This window comes from Kryptolebias marmoratus, linkage group LG19 (assembly GCF_001649575.2).
Source record: "Kryptolebias marmoratus isolate JLee-2015 linkage group LG19, ASM164957v2, whole genome shotgun sequence".
Taxonomy (NCBI): Eukaryota; Metazoa; Chordata; class Actinopteri; order Cyprinodontiformes; family Rivulidae; genus Kryptolebias; species Kryptolebias marmoratus.
The window spans coordinates 17686927-17700732 of record NC_051448.1 but is presented as its reverse complement, the minus strand read 5'-3'; the positions used below and the strand labels follow the sequence as shown (position 1 = coordinate 17700732).

The 13806-nt window shown below is 39.6% G+C and overlaps 1 protein-coding gene across 10 annotated transcripts in view; it reads right to left on the bottom strand.

Moving 5' to 3' along the window:
• LOC108231818 (neurexin-3b) overlaps positions 1 to 13806 on the bottom strand; it is a 373487-nt gene that overhangs the window by 250286 nt on the left and 109395 nt on the right. For all 10 annotated transcript variants that reach the window (XR_005234499.1, XR_005234500.1, XM_037981501.1 and 7 more), the window contains 2 exons: positions 8290 to 8728; positions 4820 to 5203 (listed from right to left, as the gene is read on the bottom strand). Coding sequence is in view for 8 of the 10 variants with exons in the window: in XM_037981501.1 (XP_037837429.1) it covers positions 4820 to 5203; positions 8290 to 8728 (823 nt within the window). In the remaining 2 variants the exon portion in view is untranslated. The remainder of the gene's footprint in view (positions 1 to 4819; positions 5204 to 8289; positions 8729 to 13806) is intronic.

The window sequence follows — 13806 nt, the reverse complement described above, 5'->3', positions numbered from 1 at the left end:
TTGCAGAAACTCTCCAACAAAGGCTACCTATTGTAATGTAAATGCATAACCTTTGTTACACTCATTGGGAAAGCATTGATCTTTTGATCATGTCTCATCATACGAGCACAATCGTAGCTCTCGGTTAAAAATGTACCGTACAGCCTGTGAGTTCAAAAGCCAGTGTCATGTGAATCCATCTCAGTGGTTGTTTGATATCGTCACCGGGGAGCTGCAGGGTTCTGCTGAAAAGCGTGGAGAAGGAAAATGAGCTCTTCTACCAGCATGGCTTATAGAATATCATTCATTTTGAAGTGTTCATTCATTTTGAACAAACAAAATTCCAAATATCATTTCAAGCACCACATCTCGGATCAAAAGAATCTTGCCATATCAAGGACCACCGTTTTCTCGGCAGACAAGAATAAGTTTTCCATGTTCTGTTGAGATAGTGAGCGCAGTGATGGAAACAAGTCTTGACTCTATCAGCGACAGATGAAGCTCACAGTTCATTGCTCAGTCTTTTTACCATCTTCCCACTTGTGGTTACACGTTTGAGTGGTGACTGAAAGAATTAGATTCCTGACACATTCGGCTCGGGATGTGATTCCTCCACAGTATTGGTGGCGACCAATAATGTGAGAAAGAGAGCAGTGAGAAGGCTTCAGTATCGAGCTGCGGTGCCTCCACACAAACAGAAGGGGATCAAGCTGTTAAGGCCAGACCACAGAGCGTACCAGGATGCCTTTGGTGATTACTAATCTTAAGACAAGCAAGAGGAAGCTGCCAGAGAGAAGGAAGATGTAGGCAGCTTTGCCTTCAGTTTTTATTAATACCTTCAATTTTGGTAATGGTTTTTAAAAAGCCAGTTTTGTTTTAAATAGCTGTGAAACTGGTCCCTTGGTCACAAACACTAATTCAGTGAGACTGAAACAGAAAGTTTTCCTATTTCTTTTTTTTTTACAATTTTGAGTCACCTATTAGTCTCCGAGTGAGATGCTATCCTTATGTTTCATAAAAGCCATCTTCCGAAAAAACAAAACAGTGAAACAAATTCTAAATGCAAATTTGCTCCATTTCCCTCTGGTTGATTTTCAGATTCTAAATTGTTTTTTGAGATCTCCAGCTTTGGCTTTTAAAGAAGCCTTAGCGTTTTCAAGCTGCTCCAGCCTTGTTGTTATACCATGGTTAGCGTGTCACTATAGTTGGAGGAGTTCTGTGATGCCTGTATTAGTGTTGGGGCAAAATCAGGAGAAGAAGCCAGCTAGGTCTTGAGTTTAGCAGTTAGACTTTTGTTCTATTGATGCTGTTCGCTTGCTCTTTCAAAAAGATAGAACAACTGTTGATCAAACTATATGAAGCAAGAAAAAAACTGCACGAACTAGATCAAAAATAACTTAAACTGCAGGATTAGCTTCTCCCTGTGGTTTTCCCTATTTTCTTAAAGAAAATTAGTTTTTTTTATTGTTAAAAAGCAGTGTGTGCACCAAACCTAAATGAGGTAGGTAGTGAATATTCTACAAGGACAGCAACATTTGACAGCACATTGGTGTTGTAGCTATGTTTGGAACTTGTATTTCCTTTTTACATGACAAATTATGCCAGGGTAAGGTCATATCTTTCAAACCAAATGGGTATTCAATAAACTGATGTCAGCATAACCTTCTTGTACTAAAGTTCTTGTACTACGGTACTTCTATGAAAATTTGTTGAACAGTTACATTTCCCAACACCTAAATCTGGAGCAAAAAATACACTTCAGTACACCTAAACTGATTAGCAGGCATTTGTATTATTGCAGTCTTTGAAGCAAAAAATTCTAATCCAACGCCGGGCATTCAGTATTTGCAACATCAGCACTTTTAATTCCACCAAAAGTCTAACAGTGGAAAGTTGAAATCCTCAGGTGATCAGACTGAAGCTTTGTTCTCCAGCTCCAGAAGCTGAGTGCAGACCCGCCGTCTGGTGGGTTATCACCCAGCAGCTACGGCACTCATTGAAAACAGATATATGGCCACTCAGAGACCGTTGTGTGGGAAGAAGCCGAACAGGACAGGGGAAGAATGATGTGAGGGTATGAAGGGGTTGGGGCATAAAACTTAATGTTTTTCCTTCTGTGGGTGGGAGATGAAGTACACTGGTCTTGTTTGTCTTATTCACACACGCATTACATGATTTTTTTTTCTCCTGTTTCTAGAACAAAAAAAACATCATGTGAGAACTCACTAAAATAAGCAAGCTAAGAAAAGACTAATTTGATTAAACACAGCCATCTTTGAAATGAGATTTCTTTGCTTACTTTAGCTCACATATGTCAGATTTTAATATCACCACATAGAGAACATTTTTCAGATAAGGGAATATTCTGGCATTTTGAAGAACAACATAATATTCTAAAGTTGTATATAGCTTTGTGAACAAACTCAGTTTGGAGAAATGGAGTTTGATCAGACTCTGATCAGACTGACAGGCTAACGGCTAGTCCAAATGGAGCTAAAACCAATGTGGATTGCTGACGGCATCTTAGAAGCTTAAATATTAGTGTCTGCATGAACCATTTGCTTGGACCATACTGACGAGCTCATAATCCCACTTCAAAAGCAAACCTCTGCTGTCGTAAAACAACTCCAGTCTTCAAAACTTCCTAGCAGTTCATGCAAACCCTATTAAATCTTTACATTTCTGTCACTTCCTGCTAGAAAATCCTGCTAGAATAGACCAATGGCTGCACTGGAAATGCTACAGCTAGCTGATGCTGCCACTACTTAAGCTTGCAAATAATCACCAAAGTCAATGTAAATAACTGTGAGTTGTGAGATTCACAGGTATGTCATGGTTTCTAAAATAGCTTGCAAGTGAACCACTATAAAATTTTTGAGATCGAAGCTGTTTCAAAATGGCAGCAATTGATTTTGGTCCTTGCCCCACTCAGAGTAGCTGTTAGTAGGGATGGACAATTTAAACCAAAACACACTGTCAATTTGTTGGTAGTTATTTGATTTTTCTTTAATTTCTTTTTCCCTTTACCAGACTAATGGATCAATGTGGAGAAGGATGCACATATCCTGTCAGTAAAGCTGAGTTTACCCGTAACCATAGTTTCTACTTTATAATACTTTCAAAATAAACTACGGTGGTAGAAAGATGCAAGGATGATAGGAGTTCTTTGTCTCTTTTTTTTTTTTTTTCAGGAAGGAGGTTGGGCGTTGGATGTGTCCAAACAAAAAAAAAAACACACTGACTGGAAAAGCACTGTTAGGAAACAACTTAGTCGGTCACTATCAGATGCCGATGTAAAAAAAAAAAAAAAAAAAAAATATGGCAATGATGGTTGCACTGATTCTTTGAATTTGCTCATTTTAAATAATTAACATATATTCGAAAACCAGTGCCCATCCCTAGCCTTTAGCTGATCAGTCTGGTCACAATAAAATTCTATTTCTTCAAATTGAGGTTGTTTAAAGAGGCATATACAACAGGTGAGATATTATCATTAATTAACTGTTCACTAATTAACCTGTTCTTTTTCACAGCACCCCACATGAAAATGCCAGAATATCCCTTTATTGGTCTCGACCATATATGTTGATTGTCTCCTTTGGATTCTTATAATGACAAATTATCATCCTTCCTCCAACAGTCACATGCACCGCTTATTGTCACATTCTGTTCTCCAAATGCTCATTACTCCTCACACAAGTAATATTCTTTACAGGCCTCGGGTTCTTCCAGTGCTCTGAGACCTCTCCTGAACCGTGCAAATCTCTGTAAAATTGTGAAAAAGCCGAGAACAATCTCAACAATACCCTGATAACATACTCTCCCTCAGCTGGCACTGTCCCCATCTCTCATAAAAACTTCATGCAGCCAATCTCTTAAAACAGAGACGAGACGAGCCCATTTCACTAGCTGGAAGTTCTTTTTTTTTTTTTTTCCCTCCCGTAGCTTCTCATGCAACAAAAAAGAAAAGCTTCCACTTGGCAGAAAAGGGAAATCCTAATAAATCTTTCAGCAAAGCTTCCATAAATTAAATGAAAATTGCATATCACCTGCCACCTTTCATGCTTGAGCTTTAGACTGAAATCATCCTGTGCTGAGATGGAGTGAAGTTAGAGCTGTTTTGGTCAAACCTTGTAAATAACTTTATGCATGATCTCATCTGATGGTGTGTAATCTCGTAAAAAATTGTTACTGATCAAAGTATGTCATGGGGATGACTCTCAGCTACTACCAAACCAGATTTTAGCTCATTATCTGTAAAATTAACTAAATTACAGACATTTTTGTTAGCTAATGAGTCTCAGCTTCGACCACACTAAATTTGAGCTCAGTATCAGTAAAATCAGCTGAGAGTTTGCTTTCTGAGAGTTTAATTTAAATCCATCCACTGGTTCATGAGATACTTTGCTTCTGATGCAGACAAATGAACACGAACACACACACAGATGGGCAAAATTATCGCTCCACCGCTGCCTTCAATGACAGGCAATAACATTGTGAGGAAAGTTTCCCCAAGTCATTCTTCTGCTTTTCTACTTTGATTCATTTCCCTAAAACAGCTATTGTTAGTTGACAATAGTTACAACTCTATCATTTTGCAGCCATTTTTGAGATTGGGAAAGCTGGGAAAACATTTCAGTTCAGCTTAGTTTCACTGTCCACGTTTTATGTCTTGTACAAACGCAACGCAGCGCAGTTCAATTAGCACACAAATTAAAGAAAGCTTCCGACCCAGAAAAGCAGCTGAGTTTTCCTTTTACAGTCTCTTTCTCTTGCAAATCAATACAGCTTCTGACAGACATAAGACTGCAAGAGAGAAAACACAGAATCGCAGACTCACCTCTCTCACAGGTGCTGTCCCAGAAGCCGGTCCCGGTGCAGTCGCAGATGAACCGGTTCCAGCCCTCCTTACACACGCCGCTGTTCTTACAGGGGCTGCTGTCGCACTGCTTCCCTGTCGTCTTGCTGCACGACGACTTGATGCCGGTCACATTCTGCGACTGAGCTATCTGCCTGATGTCCTTGCTGCGCCCGTCAATGAACAGGTCCCGAACGCAGCCCACGTAGCCGTAGTCGAGCATAGCGGTCCAGAGCTCGGTGGGGAGCACCAGTGCCACCCGGCTGTTGGGCAGACCGCCCAAATAAAGGTCCCCTTCCAGGTCCAAGATCTCGTTTTCCCCGCTGGCTGTGAAAGGCGTCCTGCGGCTGTTTACAGAAATTATGCCTGGAGAGAGAAAAACAAAAGAAAAAGCAAATATTACCAAACATCAAACTCCAGAAAACGTACTCGTCAACATGTCAATAAAAGAAAGAAAATGTGATTGGAATATAATGTGGCTTGTTTTCGTTGATTGATTTCGTTTTTCCTTGTGCAATATATTTTGCTTGGTACCTAAAAATTGTTTTTGCTGAATTTCTGAAATAAAAGAAATATTTTTGTACTTCTGTTAGAATACCTGAATTATCTTGGAGCCTAACAGCCCAATTTAGCTTCCTCAAACTGAGAATAGATGTTAAGCTGATGCATGTTGTAACACACACTTTTGACAAAAAGAAGTAAGTCGTAGACTGCAAAATAGAGGTCTTGGATTCTGTTATGTAGACTTATGGAAACTACCACAATTGAGGGCCTACCATTCCTTAGGGGAATGCATATCACCCACCGACTAAGATCATCTTATCATGAAAAGGTATGGCGTTATAGCTGTTTTGGACCAGCATTTTGATTTACTGAGTGCAGTCTCACTTGATATTGCAAGACCATGTGAGATGTGTTTGCACATCTACCTCATCAAACCTTATCTCCGTATCTGTAGACTTGACTGAGTTATAGCCATATTTATGCTGTTAAAGTCAAGCAGTTATGGCGCCCATCTTTAACTGGGTTGCCATCAAAAGTTAATTAGTTGGAGATGTACATCTAATTTTTGTTTTTTTTTCTAAGAGTTTCATTAAAATATGCCCAGTGGTTTATGAGATACTTTGCTAACAGACATACAAGCTTGATGTCAACACTTAATGCCAAGGTCTCAAGCAAAGATCTGTACAATGAGTAGCCCTTGGAGTATGTGTTAGACCTAACACTCACCTACCATCACACCAAATGTTAGGACATTGTATGTAAAATTGGCTGGGGTTAAGCCATTTTTGTGTTTCCTGAGGTCAGTTGCCTGTGGCAGCAATTTTGAATCAGGCTAACTCAAAACGTTAATTAGTTGTTGTGATCACTTTCTGAGAGTTTAAAAATCCATCCAATCATCAGTAAAATATCTCGCAAACACAACAGACCAACTAACACTCACATAAACATGGGCAAAAACATTATCGGGTGATAATCGGTATTATACATAAAGATAAAGCTGACCCAAAAGAAAATGATACCTTTATATGACCTACAAAATCCAGATTATCATCTTTTATACTTTTATTGAAAAACAGAAGAAAAAGGATTCACTAGCTACCATATTATATCTACGAGTATAACATAACTCACAGTGCACCTGTATCTTCTTCAGCACTTACTGGTACATGTATATACAGTGTGTAGCAGATGAAAAGATCCTGTTTTCTCCTTTATAGTCCAAAATTAGCTTGCATGAAAGCTGTGAAATACAAGTTCTCACTTTCCATTCACCTTGCAGCCAGGCAGAAACCCAAGCCAGAGCTCTATGTGGACATAAAATTTAATTCACTCAAAACTCTTATTAACATTTCACCAAAGCCACAAGTGTGATTATGCCTGTTTCTTAACCATCTTTCAGTCTGGGATCCATTTATCTGTCTCATTCCTCTTTTTCTCTGCGAAAAAATCCAACTTTCTGCTCAGCTATCGCACTTTGGGGCTGTGCCGGTGATTAATCAAAGCAGCGAGTTCTGACACACGGCTAAATTGGCTGCTCTAACCTGATATATAACACAGGGCTGTAACGGCGGCTAACACAGTCATGTTCTCTGGAGGATCCCACCTCATGCACAGATTGTATTGGGTTTGGAGCTTAAGGCAAAAGAAGTTTTTAACCCCATTCACTAATGTAATCTTCTTCTAATACTTTTGTTGCGTTTGGTCATGTTTTGAGGTCGAAGGACTTAAAAACGGGAGAAAGCAGGGAAAATGAACTCAGCAGCAATTTGGAGAGAAATAACTATCTAGGCAATAAATCATTGCTAAAATGACTATATTAAATATTTCTACATTAACTTGTATGGCTGTAATGCAGAATAACCAGTTACATTGGTCAGTCTTGCCTCAACTGTAATGTCCTTCTGAATTTGCTTTGTTGTGATAATGCAATAGTTTAAACATTGCACAATAATGTGATCGTTATATAAAAAGCCAGTTTAGACACTTTAAAGTGGGATTCAGTGGAAAAGTTTTGAACAATTAACCTCTTAGCTGTCGTAGATAGCTCTATGAACGATCTGAAGAGTTTCATGCCGACAGCACTGACGAGCTAATGGTTAGTCCAAGTGCAGCTGCTGTCATTTTAAAATAACTCCACTTTTCAAAATGTAATTTTTTTAAGCAAATACTATCTTATAAACCTCCGCTTTGCTGTCGATTTCACACTGCGTGGTTATTTACAAGCAATTTTGTGGTTGTTTGTGATTGCTAATAGTTGCTGCATCAGCTAGCTGAGGGACTTTCAATGTGGCCTTGAATTACCAACAATATATATATATATATATATATATATATATATTTCTGCCAGAAAAAAGGTGTAGCACAAAGTTGACAGTACTGTTTTAGGATGGTAAAATATGCTTTGGAAAGGGGTTCTCTCACACTAGCCATTAGATGGATTCTGCCACCTTAGAATGCTCCTAAAAAGTGTATGTAAACTTCTACAGTCAGTTATGAATACAAGTTTTCAATACTGCATTTTAATATCTGTTGTAAAGATGGTATTTGGATAGCTTTGTATTTTCAAGTTCCTGGAATAAACTCTGTGAGAAGCAGTGTTTTAGCAAATACCGTTTTGTAGCATGCCTTCAGTTGTTTGTATTTAGTGTTCGGCCAAAGGCAACATATCTTTAATGGAGTTCACTGTTCTGATGATGTCCGTTTTCTTTTTGTGTGTTGCTGAGTTTGAGTGGAAGAAAAGAAATGCCAAATAGAATAATTAAAAAGCCTCAAGTGCTTTCTAAAAAGTGCAGAGCTGGTTTAAATTTGTAGTAATAACTTCCATGAACTCCCCCAGTGATGTTTAAAATATGAGGAATTTGCAAGAAAACAAAAAAAAAAACTTCAAACAAAACACTTGTAAAAATTTACAACACGTTTGAACACTTTCTTCTTTGATGAGCCCTTACCGGAGCGACCGTCCCTCTGGATATCCACATGGTGCCAGGCACCATCGTTGACTTTAGCCTGGGTGGCCTTGACTTTTACTGTCCCAGAGCCCATGTCTAGAAGCAGGTACAGCCCACCGTCCAGCAGCTCCACGGCAAAGAAGTCCACCTTGTTATTCTTCTGGCCCCTCACATCCCGCCGGTCCTGAGGCTTCCCATGGGTGAATAGGATCAGCCCGTTGGGTTCGGAGGTGCGGAAGTCAAAGGAGATGGAGCCCACACGTTTGGTGTTCCACTTCGGCAGGGCCAGGTATGAGTCGGGGGTCTCAAAGTTGATCGGGTCAAGAGTGGGAACGTTTTCGCACTTGAAAACCACATCGCCCTGGAGCTTCATCTTGGGGTCAACAATGCGGGCCAGGCGAGAGAGCTCCAATCGGATATCGTTGTTCTTATACACCACCTGGGGAGGATATACAAGAGACAGGCTTAAAAAGGTTCTTGTACGTGCAGTGCAAGTGCAGAGACGATCATCAATCTGTGGCTTATGTTATAACAGCTTCTTCTGCTAATCTTTCAGTGCAGTCAAGAGTGAAAATGTAATATTTCTTCATAAATGAATTATACTCCAGTGCACACTGATAATATGGGATCATGCTGTAGTGTTATTACACACTGCAGATGCAAGGACAGCTGGATCAATAAAAACTAATATCTTCAAAGAATTGTTTGTCTCAGTGATTTTCTGTTTCACCTTCAATTTAGTCAAGATGAAAAAGAGATTGTAAACAAACGCCGGAGTGCATTTTAGTTCGATTGAACACCTAATGCCAGCGTGAAGAGCGAGAAGTGATGGCTAAATTATTGGCGAGTCATTCTCTGTGATGTTCAAAAAGTTCTAGCTTTTGTGAATTATGACTGAAGGCCCATGAGAAGATCTGTAACCCCAGGAGAATATTCCTATTATATCAATCACACCAACCCTATAATCTCATAAAATAGAAATCAACATCGCAATAGTCAAAAACACTAAAATATCACAGAACAGGGGGGGGGGGACGGCTTCAGTCGGAATCCACTGATGCAGAAAATTAGTTTTTTGTTGTTTGTTTTCTTGTTTGCTTTGCTTTATTTTTCCAAGGAAGAAGTCTTTTTTTTTTCTGGCGTACAGGGCAGTGTGTGTGGAAAGGAAGCAGCATTGCTGTTAGTCAGAGAACAGCTGTCAGCAAACAGATTTTACTGCTGTGGGATTACTGATAATCCAGGAAGATTTGACAGTAAATCAACACAGGTGACCCCAGCCTCAGCAAAATAAGGAACATAAAAAACAGGGGTAGAAGTGAAGATGAGAAGGAAACTGTATAAGAAGGAAAACAAGAGACAAACAGAAGAAAAAGATCTTGGAGATTAAGGATGGTATTTGCATTCAAAATGGGCCTTTCCATTAATACCATCCAACCATCTATCCTCCTCCACTTATTTGAGGTCACCAAGATTACAGATCCAATAAGGAACCCCAGACATCCCTCTCCCCAGCTTCTCTAGGGCAACCCCAAGGCATTCCTAAACCAGAGAGAGTGTTTAATCCCTCCAGCAAGTTTGGGGTCTGCCCTGGGGTCTCCTCTCAAAAGAATATATGCAAAATATCTCCAAAAAGGAAGATATCCACTGTTGACCGCACTGTTCTCGGAACAGTGGCACAGATAAGCTGAAACTATAAAGACTCAATGCAAGTCTTCTTCTAGTGCTGTTCCTATTGGGTAACAGGATTGTTTTCTTCTTAATAACACCTATTGTCTGGGAGTGGAGCACACCAGCATCAAGCACTGACATAAATGTTAATTCACCACAGTTCAATCAAGCTACAAACAATTAGCAAATGGATTCTATTGGTATCTTGTTCATTTTATAGCTTAAAATACAACTACACAAGATTTCCATCACAACCATTCATACTATTGGAACAACTGTATGATGCGAGGTTGCAAAAAAGATAGGAAGCCACACAGACTACAACCCAGAAAAAAGTTAGCATTCTTCAGCAGTTTCTTATTATAAAAAAGTAAAATAACTGTGCAGTGGAGCCATTGGGTCACACTACAGAAGAACAAGGAAAAGAAGAGTTGACTCGTACAGATTATGTGATCCACAAAGATGACGATTCCCTCAGTGATGGGAATTGAACACTAGCTTCCTTCCTGTGGGAGATACAAGCACACCTTTTGTGTGCTGCATGTATAAGAAGATAAAATTAAAAATTTATTAGAAGCTCTTAAATACACTCGAAGTACATACATTAATACATACATAATACATACATATCTATTTCTAGGAAAACAATAACACAATATACCAGGGTTTAAACTGAAGAAGAGTTTAAATGCATCAAAATACGGACACTTCTTCACCTCAGTCTGAACAATGCAAAGGACACCATGCAGTGCATGCTTCTCAATGACAGCCACCAACCAAAAATTTAGTGTCCCAATGCAGCTACTGAATACATTAATCAACTTTATTCTATAAAGCCCAGTAGTGATATGGCACCTACTTTTATAATATTCTAAACTGACAAAATGCCTACGTTTTCAGTTCAGTTCAGACCTTTATTGTTCCTTAAGGGGACATTTGGTTTATAGCAATGGTTAAAATGACACAAGCACACAAGACATAAAGACAGAAGATACTGCAAGCAACCTAGATCCAGCCAGAAGAACGTGCTTGTTTAAAAATTCCATTAGAATATCAGTAAAAATACAATAAACCAAAATGATACAATGCCACAACTAGTTTGATTGATTGAGTTAGGTGCATTTATTGCACTTGGAACAAAGTATAGTTTATTTCTATAGCACTTTGCCCTAAGTAGTTACACCATTGACCAAATGGGAGAAGAACAAATTGTTCCTATAAAAGGTGGTCATTGATGGTTAAAATTGCCCTTGCCTTTTTTACTATTTGTTCCAAATTCCTGACAAGGACACTTTCTGTTTGCCAGTGATCTTACCTTTGATGTATAAGCCGTAAAAGAAGTGCCAGTTCAGTTCACCCTTTTAAACTTTGAATGATATTTCTACTGTGGTGTGTGCCTGAGCTGCAGAGCTCCAAGAAAGGTTTTCACACATGATTAAGACACATGCTTTGGTATAATTTTTTTTGAAAATGAAGACATGCCCCTTGATTATTATCTATCTGCAGCTGTTGCTGCAAATGATGTTTTTATGTGCTTTCGTGTTGTGTAGAACACCTTGTATTTCACTTTCAGCTGCACGCTTTCCTACTTCTCACAGGCAAAAGAACAACATGAATATTACATGAAAAGAAACAGCGAGAGGCTTTAATGCTGCTCATTTGCCACGGAGAACTTTAACAGCACTGTGATGGTCACTGCGCATTTCTTAGATGCAAATCCCTCAAACTCGTTCAGAGCGACTCCATGTCTTTGAGCCATGTTAAGTAGAATTTTCTCAACATGGAAGCAATAATTAGGCACAGTGGTTGCCGTACAACACAGAACTTCTAACAGGATGATCATACACTCTTATAACCTTGAGCTTCACTGAGAGTGGAACATCTTTACTAACACTTCCAGACACGGCAGTGTTTCTGTGATATGCGCTAATAAACTATCTTATTTCTGTTTTGGGATTATGATTTTATCTGTACCGCTGCAGGCGGATCAATAAGGCAATCCAAATGAAGTTATAAAAGAGGAACCGACTACCTCGACTATGTGTGCCACATTTTTTTCCTCTTGTTATGGCTCTGCTTTGCTGCGGTATCCTTTAGCTTATCAACGGCCTTGTGGGGACCATTCATAATGTGCGCACAGGAGAACGAAATGACTCCATAAAGCCTAGATCCAGCATTTCTCCTCCAGGATGGGGTATCGATTGGGCCTTCGTATGGCTACAAGGGGATATGTGAGGGAAGGGCAGGTGGGTGGAAGTGGTAAAGTTTGCTCAAGCACACACACAGACACAAATATACACAGTCTCTGTCCTAATCTACTTTGAATCAGTGCTCGTGGCCTTTTGGCCCAGACTTCTGCTGCTTCCAGACGATGATTTAGCCCCAGTGTTAATGAAGAAGATAGAACACTCAGAAGGTGCCTGTGAAGCTTTGCAAAGGAGATGAACTGTTCAAATGCACAGGCACATAAAGCTTATCCTTCCAATGCATGCACAAAAAATTAAAAACGACTTTTTCCGGAAGGAATGCATATCGCTCACCACCCTGCAATACAAATCTTGTGCAACCGGTTAGCTCTCAGAGTATGTTTTTTGGGGAACAGTCCCACACTGAATTTAAGGGCAATGTTTGAATAAATGACCGTGTTATAGTCATTTTTTGTCTCCCAACTTTAAAATAGGTTGCATGCATAAAGTATTCACTTGCAACTGTACGTCCGATGAATAATTTTCAAGACTTTCATTTCATCAAACAGACAGACAAATGATAGCGCACACACAAGCGATTACAGGAATGCCAGTCCCCATGAACAATATTACAGACTAGAAACACACGCAACATACAGAACATTTTTAGCCTCTCAAAATGCTAGATATCTGTCTTGTTCAAAATAAGAAGACATAAGACTTCAGAAACAACTGTAGGAAGTCCTAAAGACAGTGTTCCAGTGACTCAGTGGGAGACAATCTTCGTGATTTGGGTGAAATGACCCTTTAATATGACAAAAGAAAGACATTGGAACTCAACTTGTCTGGGCAGGCAGCTTCAGCCGTGTCGCACGCTGTACGATTCACTGCGACATGTTCAGTGCCCCCTCAAACACACACACACACACACACACACACACAGAGAGGCGTCCCATTCAATCTGTCACATTAACTTGCCCATGAACTCACTGTGAATGCTGCTGAGGCTGCTGCTCTCCAGCTCAAAACAAACCCCTGTGACTCTGTAGTCCACCCCCACCCCCGTTACACACACACGCACACACCTCCACACATCCTTCAGGGTCAATTCTGCTGAGGCGCTTTGTCTCTCAATTTGTTTTTGTTCAGTTTCTTCTAAAACCAGTCATCTAAGTCAGTTAAATGCAAAAAGTGCTGTCACCTCAAAACCCTAAATATAGAACATCTAGTTGTTTTCTTGCATCTTAAAGATGATTTTTTTTCTATCAAAGCGTCTGCTCATTTTGCAGCCTGTACAACATGCAGCTTCTCCTTGTTGATGAAGTGAGTCCAGCATTGCAGAGTTGTAACTTTTGCCTTGTGTTTCGAGGAATACTTCCCAGGTGCTCGAGCAATTGGCTGCTTTTTATTTGTTCTTTCTTTGATTCTGTTATGCACATTAAGTTATTTTCAGGTTTGTATTGAACAAAACCTGCACAACGGAAAAAATGCAGTTAGCGAATGTCCTGTATCCAAGGACGGCTTGTCAGTTTGATGTATTATCTTTAGACACGCCCTTGATCTTTTATGACAAACCAAAATTAGCAAAAAAAAACTATGATTTCTTTAGTAATTCGTGAAAATCAGAAAATTATACAGTTAGGCCACAACTGCTTCATTAAGC